This window comes from Cibotium barometz, chromosome 52 (genome assembly GCF_041138505.1).
Source record: "Cibotium barometz isolate CiBa-2024 chromosome 52, ASM4113850v1, whole genome shotgun sequence".
NCBI lineage: Eukaryota > Viridiplantae > Streptophyta > Polypodiopsida > Cyatheales > Cibotiaceae > Cibotium > Cibotium barometz.
The window spans coordinates 25,273,532-25,286,266 of NC_141097.1; the positions used below are offsets into that span (position 1 = coordinate 25,273,532).

Consider the following 12,735-nt stretch of genomic DNA (forward strand, 5'->3'; position numbering starts at 1 on the left):
TTGCACTGCTCCTTGTCAACATGCCCCCTCCTAAAGGAAACCAGGGCCTGTAGAACCTCCACTCTGTCAAAAAATCGAGCAAGGTCTCGTGAATCTAGTGAACCTTTGAAAGAGAAGAAAGGTGCATCTAATCCCAACGTAAACAACAAAGTTATTTAAAAACTAAGCTACTGGAGATGTCTGTCACTATTAGCAATGTTAATACAAAAATATGTTTTTTGTATACTTTTCGTATTTCAAATAAGTGGAACAAATGCAAATCTTTGTACATTATTTTTAAGCCATTTAATTGATTTCAGATTTATGATGGCATTTTTTTATTTTCAATTTTAATACAATTATATATTTAGATAGCCACAAAGTTAGATTAAGATTATGGACTCTAAACCTTTGATTGAACCGTCGATTTAAAGCTTAGTGGGTGATTTTGGCCGTAGTTGACTGGTATTCTGTTTTCCGACAACACTTTGCAACCAGTAGTCGTCCCTGCAGAATAAATCAGGATGCGGTGGGTTCAGTCAGCTCCTGCAGATTTCCATGGCGTTCCCCCCTCGCCACGAAGGTTATACCATTTTGCGCTTTCTGATTAATCACTAATTATAGCTTCTTAGCTCCTAATTTGCAATTTTTGTTGTGTTTTTAACTAAATTTGAGCAGTGGGCACTCTGCCGTCAAAGTGGGCAAATCGTACGTGCTGATTTTTGGCGGGCTCGTGGACAAAAAGTTCCTCAACGACCTCACAGTGTACGACATCGGTAGGCTTTCTTTTTCGTACAGAGTTAACATCAAGTCCTTGCCTTAGCTCTTGGCCAAATAATCATTAGTGCACAAATTTGAGCCTTCCATGAAAGGTTGATCACACAGAGGATGCTCACACACACAGCTGATCTTCCACCCAATTGATCAATGCCCATTAGACACATATGGATGGCATGTACCTCATTATTAATAATTGTAATAATGTACTTACCCCATTGAAAAGGTGTCATATGATGATTATGGAATGTACAAGCGGACCCCACCGCCTTCATCGAATGATGAATAAATTTCAAATGTACAATCAGACTCCACATAATCAATCACGAGATTGTGGGATTGCTTGTGGCCAACAAGCTTGTTTGACATATTATTCAAGAGGATATATGACCCCATATGAGCACTTAGGGAGAGCTCTTAATTCCCAATAGTGAGGTTGTGGGCTCAAATGTCTCAGGGGCTTCACGTGGTCTATGTATCTCCCATGCAGGTATTAGTTGCTAGCCTTTGGTTTCTCTTGCAGAGCCTCCTTGGTTTTTGACAAATCTTTTCCTCCTTTGGTTGGGCTTTTGACTCCTTGACTTTGGGTTTTATGGGATGTGGTGCAAGTTGATTGGATGAGGTTTTGAGTTTACAGATGATCGCACGATTCAATAGGACCTACTTGTAGTAATGTCCATAACTTCTGGATCTTGGTAGAGATATGTTTTGGTTCTCCTTCAGCGAGAAAAAGGCTCACCGTCCGTTGTGCTAGCCTGATTGTGGCTGTCCTCATGGTCCAATTGGTCTAATCTATGCTACTATCATGTTTGGCAATCCATCCCCTTCCAAGGATGATCTCTTCCGGCATTGTACTTGCAGACATAATGTAAAAACTACCTTTTGGTACCACACCCCCACATTGGATGTTGTGAGAAACTTGCCTGGTGCTCTTCATCTTTATTTGGAGCAACTTTGTGTCAACAATGGCAAGCAATCTAGTTCCGGAAAGCTTTGTGGTCTGTGGTGCTTAGGGACATTGGTCGCCATGTATATCCAAGCTTGTGGCGTTGCTCGGATGCGTGGTAGTTGCAACATCCACAAGCTGGATGCCATTGGCAACTAGCCTGGCACTCTCCACCTTCATCTGCAGTGATCAGCATGAACAAGAAACATGATTTAGCTGAAATCTGTTTCAGTGAAACACTGAATCATTCCATGAAACACAATTGAAACTTCTGTGATTGCCGAGAATTCAGGTGTGATTAGCTTTCACAAAAAATTTAGGTTTATTTCCATGTTTTATGAGATGATACACTTCTCCTCTTCAATGAATATTTGGAGCTCCTTAAGAGAGTCAAAGAAAGCACCTTTACCTCCATTTTTACCTTTATTTTTTCCATTGGGTGTTTTAGGGTGCTGTTTTGGCAACCAAATTTTGGACCATTTTGTTTTGGCCATTTCAAAAACCAATTTGTTTCAATATTGCAACTGTTTTATGTAACACTGGTGCTGGTCTAGCTCTGACCCAGGTGGTCATGGTGGTTGCCGAATTCACACATTGGATATAATGGTAACTTGCCCATTGCGGCTCTTGTCATATTGGGACATGCAATCTCGGCTCCTTAAAGCTTCATTATCGTAGACATAGGTAAATTGGTTGCCATTGACATTAAAGATTATGACTCTGCTCCTTTGCATGATTCTCCGAACTACTACTATGCAGGGCGTTCACTTCAACATGCAAAGCTCCTCGGCTTGTCCTGGGGCTTGCTTGCTGCATTGACTACCAAGTATTTGGAAGGGCGTGTTATCCTTGTGGTACTTGGGTGTGTGAGTGCAACGTGCTTAGAAAAGAAAAGAGCTCAAATTAATACCCAGCCAGAGGGGATTACTTAGTCATGTGACATTGTGGGGTCATGCAGCATCTTGTAGACCAAAATTCATAAGAATCAAAGTGAGACGAGAGGTGGCCCTATCCCTAGAGCTAACAAGGGTAGGCAGAGATACATGGAGGGTGTACAACTTGGCTACCCAAGGGCGGAGATTTTCTTATGCCAATGTAGCTGAGGCTCTTTGTTAGAAAGCGAACATGCAACAACATTCATAATACCACTTTTTAGAAATTTTGAAGGACAAATAATATGCATACATTTTGTTTATGCTACCTGTTTCTGGGCTTTACTTGTCTTTCTATAAATTTCACTGCTGAAATGAAAGTAAAGTTGATGGTCATGTGACTCATCCAAGTCATGGTTTTGTTCCTTCTTGTGCTGTGCATCATGAATCGGAAGGATGTTTAAGTTCAAAATATTGATTTTTTCCAACAGAAAATAAAGCGTGGTTTCAACCCAATTGTACTGGGAGTGCAAGTGATGGTGAAAATGTTGGGCCGAGTCCACGGGCATTTCATGTTGCTGTGGCAATTGACTGTCATATGTTTGTATTTGGTGGGCGGTCTGGGCGAAACCGGTTCGCTCTAATTGCGATTCTTTTTGTTCAAACATGATCATATTCTGATATTTCTGAAGTGTATTCAAAGTGGGCTTATTGATAGTTGCATGCTTTTGTATGCAGGTTGGGAGATTTTTGGATGCTTGATACTGGTAAGTGTCATATTGGAAGACTAATATGAAAAATATAATTAGGGGGGGGGGTGGGGGACGGGGACGAACAATGAAATGATGCACATTTTTGGGTTATGCATGCTGTTAGGCGCAAATGCAGAACATAGTTTGCCATGCTACTGTAGAGAGTCCTGCTAATTCTCTAATAACAAGAAGTTCAAAATTGGATGATGCCGTTTTATCATTTGGAAGATGTCCTAAATTGCCTTTCTGTTTAGTGCATCATTAATCATATTAGAGTTGGTAGGCTATTTTCTTTTCCCATATACCACCATTGACTCGTGTTTGTTATGTGTGTGTGCGTGCAGGCATGCATGCATGTCTATAAATATAAGCAAATAACATTATACATAGTTATGTACGTATGTATGAATGAGGTTGTCACAGAGTGTGGTGATAGCAATTCAATCAGCACGTAATTGAATGGAGATAAGTGTTTAGACAGCATACTTAATGATGCACTTGGTCCCAATGGCCAGGAAGCCCGCTCCCCCCCCCTCCCCTCCCCTGTTAGAAGTCATCTCCTGTCTTTATTAGACACCAGGGCCTCTGTTGTGGGTGTGCCCGCCCTTTGTAGGTGTTTTCTCATTTTTCCTATATTTTTTCCCCATTTTTCCCTAATTTTACCAGGTGTGGGAGGCAGTTTTCTGCACCCTGGCTGATCCAGATGCTGGCCGCTGCTGGTCAGAGGTTCTGGATGATGGCCGACTGCCCCTTCTGGTCCCCGACCTCTCCTACATGCTGGCTGACTGTGCGCAGCTGGCCGACTGCTGGATGGGGCTGGTCGTGGAGATGAAGGCCTAGTCGGCTGCCTTTGCACAGGCCAACTGCATGTATGGGGCCATATAAAATGGCCCCATGGCCCCCACATCATTGTATCTTGTTTTCGTATTCGGGATCTTGTGTATAGAGAAGAGTTACATGCCTATCTCTCTCCTTCTCTTGTGCTGTCTATTTTCTGCACTCTACTTGCTCTTGTGGTCTCAGATTTGGTTATCATCTCTGTTGCGTATTTTTACATGGTATCAGAGCCCTAGGCTCGTGAAAGATCTTGGGAGTTTTCTGAGCAAGAGGGAGATTGTTGCGTTGCTGATTGGTGGACTGTTAGGGACTGTTCGGGAAGAGAAGAAGCAAGAGGAAGGCGGGTTGAGTTGCTGGACAGCCACTTGCAGGTTTAAAGTTTTTTTTCCCACCCACCGACCCTTTACAGTTACATCCCCGCGATGGCAGATTTGTTAGAGCTGGCTGAGAAGCATGTGAAGATCCCAACTCTCCCCACGTTCCCAGGGGACCGTCAATTGGATGGGAGCAATTACGGCATCTGGAATGTTATGATGGAGTCTGTGCTGGAGTCATATGACCTTGCTGATTTCATCGTTATCGGGGTTCCACGGCCGGAAGCAGAGGAAGGGGAGTTACTGTCAAAACGAGGAAGGACCGCGAGGCACAGGCACAGATATGGGATCGTGTCAACGCCAGGGTCCGATCATTTATCTTCCTCAATTGCACATCGCAAGTAATCAATCACGTAAAGCATGACGCTGGCCAGAGGCATATGGCAGCACTTGGCTTCCCTTTATAACAGGGTATCGTCCATGAAGAGGATTTCCTTGGAAGTACAGATGCGGGTTATGAACCTTGCAAAGTCGTCGATGATGCGAGAGCACATTAACAAGCTGCAGGCCCTTCAGCAGGAAGTTCTCCAGGCTGGGAAGGAGATCATCAGAAGATATGGCCATTACTTTGTTGTCCCACTTGCCTGCTCAGTATTCCGCTTTCTACTCCTCTTTGATTACTAGTGGCACTCTCAGCACCATTACCTGGGAGGAGCTTGTGCCCATGGTCTTGGACCAGGAGGAACGATTCACGAACCCTCCTCACAGTGGAGGTTCGGAGGCCTTAACTGGCCAACGGCCGAAAGGCCGGAGTAACAACAAGGGCAAAGGGAAAGCTTCACTGGAGAAGTCTTCTGAGAAGAAGCCTGACACAGAATGAGAGAAATTGAAGGCCGAGAGGTCCTGCAATGATTGTGGCGAGAAAGGCCACTATTGGAGGAAGTGTCCTAAGCGGACTGGGAAGAGTGCTGATTCTTCAGCCTCAGCTGCAAAGACTCCTTTTTTTTTTTCGAGAAAAGATCCTTTCATTAGTTATATTAAAAACCACCCGTTGGGCTACAAAAGACCCTCTCCTGCTCATAAGAAAACGGAGCAGAGATCCAAGCAGGGCAGCTAGGGAGATTCTCCCTAGGTGCAGAAAAGTACAAATATCAGTACAAAGAACTGAGGGGCTATATCATACAATAGGAGGGGGGAAAAGCCAAACAGGTGGCCTGTAATGCCAGCGGGGGGAACTCGCATGTAGGGTATAGAAGGGGCCGCTGCGCCAAGTGGAGTGAAAGGCCTGGCGTCGTAAGATCGCCTCATCCGAGTCGCCCCGGATGCGGTCATACTGTCCTCGTAGGGTGTGGAGCAACTCCTGCCAAATCCCCCGAACAGTCTCTGCTGGTGGCTCCAGTCTCCCCTCAAAGGCCTTGAAACTCCGGGCTCTCCAGGTGAACTAGATGGTGAGGCTGCTGAGGAGCTCCCATCGTAGATCCCTCTCCTGTGTCCAGCCGGCGGACAAGAAATCCGGTGAAGGAACAAGGCGAGGCTGGCCCCTAATGAATCTGATGGCCTGGCTGTCCGGCTCCGTCTCATAGCCCAGAGCAGGCCCTGACGAAGTCGACCAAGCAGCGGCACCCCACGTATACATGCCCTCTGGAGAGAGGGGGGCCAGAATGCGCAGCATCCGCAGCCAAATCTGCTGCGCCTGAGGACAGTCCCATAGGCAATGTCTCTGTGTCTCCAAAGGGTGGCCGCATCGGACGCAGGCCGCTGGTAGTCCACTGTAGACAAGCCAAGTGCCAACTGCAGAGCCCCTGTGGTGGGCGACCAACCACTGGAAAGTCGAGATCCTGCGTGCTTGTCGACTAGCCCAAAGCCTGGCCCAAAAATCCTCCAGGAACTCCTGTGAGAGTCCCTGTAGCCGCCAATGCTCCGATGCAGCTGGAGAAACCGTCGTCCTCGCCGTCAAAATATGCCTCCCCAACCGAACAGTGTACGGGAAAAAGGTGATCTCGGTGGCCTCGGGGGATGCATAAGGATCATGCCACTTGTACTCGCCAGGGTCCCACTGGAGCCGGGCCAAGGGGCGCGCTGCATATGCCCATATGCGCCAATTAGAGTCCACATCTGCAGGGTCTGGATCAATATGCCACTTCCAGGAAGCGGCGGCCACTACCCTTATCCTTTGAAAGATGCACTCTGCAACCAAAGGCGACTCCGCCTCCACTCTCTGAAGTCTGCCCTCATCCTGGATCTCATAGTAAAGGCATCTACCATCCTTTGTGCAAGCTCTGACAGCAATCAGGATCTCCAACTGTGTAAAGGCTCCCATCCACCGTGGGGCCACTGGCTCGAGAGGCGTGAACCACTCCTCTGTGAGTGCCTCCTGAATGTCATCCCTCATAATCAGTCCCCCTCTGAAGTGACACAGCCTCTCCACCTGGATCTCCTCTGGGAGACTGCAGAAGGCCTGCCAGTCTCCCAAACTACGTGCTGGGCCTGCCGCCAATGGTCCCCAGGCTAGACGAGGCCGAGAACCTGCTCTGTGCGTACCGCTGGGCTCCAGATGAGCGGCGCTCCTCATCACAAGAAGGTTGTCTCTGAGAGAGTCTCGGTCTTAGCAACTCCCAAGCTCGCAGGATGCTCAAGGCAAATCTGTCCTCCCATCCTCTACTGAGGCCTGTCCTCCTCATCTCTATGAAGATCCACCGTATCTTTGGTGCCCAAGTGCCCCCTGCTGGGGGAGCCCTAGCCTGCAGCCGCTGAAAAAGAAGCTCTTTCCAAGGCTCAGCGCCTGGAAGCAGCCCCCGAACAATAAGCTTCCCCAATAAGGCTCTACTCTGGTCAAATGGATCGATAATGCCCAAGCCCCCCTGGGCCAGCGGAAGTGTAATAACTGCCCAAGCAACCTTAGCCCGGGCTGGCTGACCATCCCGCCCAGACCAAAGAAAGTTCCTGATCAGCCTCTGTACCTGGCTGATGCAAGAGCTCGAGAAGATCCAGCAAGACATGATGTACCACATGGTCGCTAAAAGCACCTGATTTGCCACCACCGCCCTCCCAGCCAAGGAAAGGCGAGCTGTACTCCAATACAAAAGCTTCTTCCGAATACTCAGAAAAAGCGGGGCAATCTGCTGCTCAGGTGACAAATCTAGTCCAATCTGGCATCCCAAATACCGCACTGCTGTGCCAGGAGGAATCCATCTAAAACCCGGGTCTGGGCTCCATGCCGGAGTGGGAGCACTACTGATCCAAGAGGCCACTGTCTTGCGCCAATTGATCAATGCTCCCGAAGCTGCACAAAAAACCTGAAGCGACTGCTCTACCCGCTGAAGATTCCCCTCCTGGCCATGCAAAAACAAACCCGTGTCATCAGCAAACTCAGCATCGAGCAGGTCCTCCCCCCAGACTGGGAGCTGGAGTCCTCTCAAACCAACCTCCTCTGCCGTCAGATACATGCTCATAGCCTCAGCAAAGAAGAGAAAAAGAAACGGGGCGAGAGGACACCCCTAACGGACTGATCTGGTCAACTCAAAACTCGGCCCCCGTCCTCCTGCCATCAGCACCTGGTTGCGAGCTGTGGAATATAGAGCCGCCACTCCTCGAATCCAAACTGGCTCAAAGCCCAGGCGAAGCATAGTGCCCTCTAAGAAACCCCAATCGACTCTATCGTATGCCTTCTCAAAATCGAGAAGCATCACGACCAGGTCCTCACCGAGAAATCTAGCTCGGGCCGTCGCCTCCCAGAAGGTGAAAATGTTGTCAAGGATACTGCGCTCCTGACGAATCCTGTCTGGGTAGTAGCATGAATCAACTCCCCAAGGAAGGGCTGGATCCTCAAACTCAAGGCCTTTGCTAAGACCTTGTAGATAGTATTGAGGATCGTAATAGGTCTCCAATGCCGAATATCATCTGACACTCCCTCTCCCTTGGGGATAAGAGAGATCAAGCCCTCTGAAAAGCTCCGTGGCATCACCCCAGTGTCCAAAACATACTGAAAGCCCCTGCGGAGGCCTGGCCCCAAAAGGTCCCAATAGCGCATAAAAAAGGCAGGCGTCAATCCATCCTCCCCAGGGCAACTATGGCGCGGAAGGACCCTCAAGGCCTCAGCAAGCTCAACCTCTGAAAGAGGCGCACCCAGAACTGTGCGCATACGATCTGTGACCCTCCTCTGCACATGGGCCCATACAGTCTGTCTGCAAGCATCCTGAGCCTCAGTGGCAAGCTCCGCGGAAAGCAGGTCTCTATAGAACTCAGTGGCAATGGCTCTGATCTCCCCAGGCTCAGTGGCTACCGATCCGTCCTGCCTCCTGAGCTGGCGAACTCCTGCTCGAGCATGGCGGGGGCCAGTAATCTCAAAAAACTCCCCAATCACTCTATCACCAAGCTGCGTCCACTGAGAGGCTTGGCGACGATAGTAGAACTCATGTCTCTGCCTAACCTCCTGGCGTGCCTGGCTCAGCTGGGATGCCACCCACTCACATGTAGGCTGCTGCTCCTGAAGGCGCTGGAGCGAAGCAAGGCTACGTCGCAACCGACGCTCCCGCTCGCGAGTCTCTCCCAGCCGTGTCAAGGCTGCAGCGTGCAAAAAAGAGCTGAGCTCGATGAGTCCCTGGGCACACTGGCCTGCTGCATCCTGGTCAAAGAGCTCTGGCTATCATGCCATATCCTCTCAATGTCCTCACAGAGACTAGGATCTGTAAGTACCCTCTGTGGAATCCTCAACTGCAAGCTGGTCTCCCGTGTCCTCTCCTTAAGTGTCAAAATAACTGGCGCATGGTCTGAAAAAGAGGTGCCAACGAGAATGCCAATGGAGCCCCGCCCACATAGAAGCGATCAATCCGTGATAGGTTAGTCCCTCCCTGCCGCGGCGATCCGACTGAGAGAAACTAAGACTGTCTTGAGAGCGGGAGAAAGCCTCATTCTACCATGCATGAGTGATCCTCAGCGTCATGCAAAATTGCTCCCAAGCTGCAAGCTCCGTGCCGTGCACTATAACATGACTGCCTCCCACCCTATCGATCGGGTCCTCAAGCATGTTGAAGTCTCCCCCGACACACCAATGTGCGGCCTCTGGCAATGCATCCGTTACCTGGGTCCAGAACTCTGCTCTGGCACTAGCATGGTTGGGCGCATAGACATTGAGCACGCCAAAGAGCTCATCATGCATCCTCAGAGTGACATACTGTGCTTCACCAGGCACAATGATCCCGCGATCCACAATGGCCTGCCGCCATACATCCGTAATGACCATACATACTCCTCCTTGCCCACCCAAGGGGCCAAACCCTGCCGACCAAAATGTGTCCCATCTACCAGGCATCATCGAACCGTATCTCCGGATCCTGCTCTCACCCAAATGGTGCTCCTGCATCATCAAAATATCAATAGTTCCCCCAACCAGGCATCTCTGAAGCTCCTGCCTCAAGCAACCACGATAACGTATATAGTGTGCGCCGCCAAGGCCCTGTACATTCCATGAGATGATCCTCATGGATGACCTGCTGAGGTGGAGGCTGTCTCAGTCGTACGGCGGGCCTTCGCAAGCGGCTTGGATGGAGAATAGTCCCCATCCGAGCGGCTACGAATCTGCCCACCCAGTGTGTTGCAAGAATCTCGGATCAGGCGCCAGTGGGCAGTGTCCCATGGCGACTGCCTCCCGCTCAGACAGAGCAACCTCGTGTATGCATACATATCCCGGGTCGCGTGCTAAGTTTGCCACTATGCGAACCACCAAATGGCGAATCCCTGAGGCATCCACACTCCCGGTATCAAAGAAAAAATGAGCCAACTCCCATAGTCGGCCTATCACGTCTGTCACCTCCAGATCACTCACGTGGTGAGAAAACTCAACTGCCTGAGTCTTCAAAATGCTAAGAGCGAGCTCCAGAGTCCACACCCGATCACTAGGGCCACAGAGAGGGAATGAGAAGGCCACCGCCGCTGAATCAAGTGCCTCCTCCCCTCGGGCCGGAGGTATCACTACATGAACTCTGACGGGTGCTAGCTCATGGGGGCCCTCTGCTCCAAAAAGCCGAGTGAAAGAGTAATCAAAAGCCTCCGAACGCTGTCGAGTGTCGAGACGACTGAGCCGACTACGAATAGAGGATATCCGTGAAGCCCGAATCGGCATGGAAAGTCTCCTCTGCAGTGCTCGAGCAAGGTCGGTGCTCAGTGTCCGCCGGACTGCAGGTGAGCGCCAGGGAGCTGCCAGGACCTCCCGGGGAGCTGAGGCGAGCGGGGGGGGGGGGGGGGGGGGGGGGGAGAAGGGGGGAGAAGGGGGGGGAGAAGGAGCCACTACCAAAACCGGAGCGGGAACGGGAGGAGGCGAAGGTGGAAGCGAGGCGGGAGGGGGGGACGGGGGGTGGGGGCGAAGGAGGGGGAGCTGGCATCTCCTGGTCCTCAGTCGGCGCTGGGGTCTCCTCCTGAAGGGGAGCAAAGCTGTTCCTCACGGGAACCCAGTGATGCTGAGACTGAGGCTGCTGCTGCATCGGTCTCTGGGCGTGCTGCTGGGGCTGTCTCCCTCGACGGCGCCCCTGCCCAGGCTGCCACTCCGAGGTCGCTGTGGGCTGAGCAGGAGTCCCGAAGGCTGCCTGCCGAGCGGCATCTATGGGCGGGCCATCAAGGGCCTGCTGCTGCGGTGAAGGTCGGGGTCTCCTGCGAGGGTAGGCTTTGGCCATGCGGCCGACCTGCTTGCAGATAAAACATTGGTTCGGGAGCCCCGAAAACTCCACTCTCTGATCAATTCATCCCCCCCCTATCCTAGGTAGCTGAATGACCTTCGGAAGGGAGGAGATGTTAGGAACCAAAACTCTGACCGAAGGTAGCCCAGCTGCTCTAGCCACCGCTGAAGCTGCTGTGAGGCCAGTCTCAAGCACCGAGCCCACCAATGCTCCTAGCCTAGAAAGGAGTGGAAGGTACTAACGGCGGAGTCCAGGGAAGCAAACTGTAACATGGAATAGACGCTCTCCCTGCTTGGCCGCTGCTGGGTCAAAGCCATGCTGCCAAGGTCTGAAGAATGCCCGAGCGCTCCTGATGTCAAGGGGACTCATGGCTAGGACCTGGGCCACGCTCTGGGCTGTCTCGAACTCAATCTGGTAGTGTCCACGGCCCAATAACTGAACGTCCAGGATCTTGCCCACATCTGCAAGAAGGCAGGCTTGGAGAAGATCCCGGATCTCCCCTCTGCTGGGGCGAGTGCCGACTATACGGCAGATGGTGGAATGTGCCTAGAGGCGTTCCACCTCTGCGCGGCGAGGCTCGCTTCCTCTTCTGGCGAAAGAGAAAGCCTGATGGGGGTATCCTCAGGGGCGGGCGAGGGGGCTGCGGAAGAGTCCCTTTGAGGTGGGGCAGGAGGAGCCTCCATCAGTGTCTGAAGTTGTGTCGAAGGCGGAGCGAAAGCGGAGAGTCCTGCAAGAACCGAGCTGCACACAAAGGGCGAAGGGGGAAGGCGAAGGCAAAGGCAAAAAACCCCCAGGGGACGGAGAAGAAAAACAGAAAGAAGGGGAGGGGGGGGGGGGCGAAAGCAAAGCGAAAGGGGAAAGAGAGGGCGGAGGCAGGGGGCGGGGGGCGGGGCGCTGAAGAAGGGAGGGGGGTGCAAAGGAGAGAGGCAGGGGGCGGGGGGCGTAAGAAAAAAAACCAGGCGGGGGGGGGAGCGGATGCGGGGGCGGCAGAAGCACAGGCGGGGGGGGGGGGATCTTATGAGGTTTGGTCCTATTGGTTGGATCAATGATGACAGCTTCAGATTTGGCTCCCGTACCACTTTCTTGTTATTTCCTAGATGAGGCAGACAAGTTGGATGATGGTAACTTTCAGTCATGGAAGTTGCAAGTTACTTCTATTCTCAGGGAGTATGGTTTGATGGAGTTTCTCTCGTACAAGAATCGGTGCTTGCCGGACCTTGCCTCTGCGGAGGATGTGTGTCGGTGGAGGAAGACTGACGGACAGATCTATGGCTTTCTCCTCCTGAATTGTCAGGATTTGGTTCTTCGACACTTCATCTATGCTCCTGATGATGCTTCTACTTTCTGTGTGGGGCAGTTGCTTTGTACAGGCGCGAGGGCGGGAAGGGGGGAGGGCGTGCAGTCAGCAGCGCGAGCAGGGGGGTAGCGGCAGCTTCAAGCTACAAAGACTCGTGCATTTGTGCACTTAGAGATGATGGACTTCGATGCTTCATCGTCTTCGAGGGAGGAGGCAGTTGGCTTCACTGCAAAGGATACTCGGGAATGGATTCTTGACAGCGGTGCTTCAAGGCACATGACTCTGTCCTG

At 51.2% G+C, this 12,735-nt stretch overlaps 1 protein-coding gene across 1 annotated transcript in view; it reads left to right on the forward strand.

Moving 5' to 3' along the window:
- Positions 1 to 403: 403 nt before the first annotated feature.
- Positions 404 to 12,735, forward strand: part of LOC147608989 (Galactose oxidase/kelch repeat superfamily protein) — an 85,690-nt gene continuing 73,358 nt past the window's right edge. The window contains exons 1-4 of the mRNA XM_086788248.1: positions 404 to 562; positions 658 to 755; positions 3,066 to 3,207; positions 3,313 to 3,341. Coding sequence (XP_086644374.1) covers positions 504 to 562; positions 658 to 755; positions 3,066 to 3,207; positions 3,313 to 3,341 — 328 coding nt within the window. The 5' untranslated portion in view covers positions 404 to 503. The remainder of the gene's footprint in view (positions 563 to 657; positions 756 to 3,065; positions 3,208 to 3,312; positions 3,342 to 12,735) is intronic.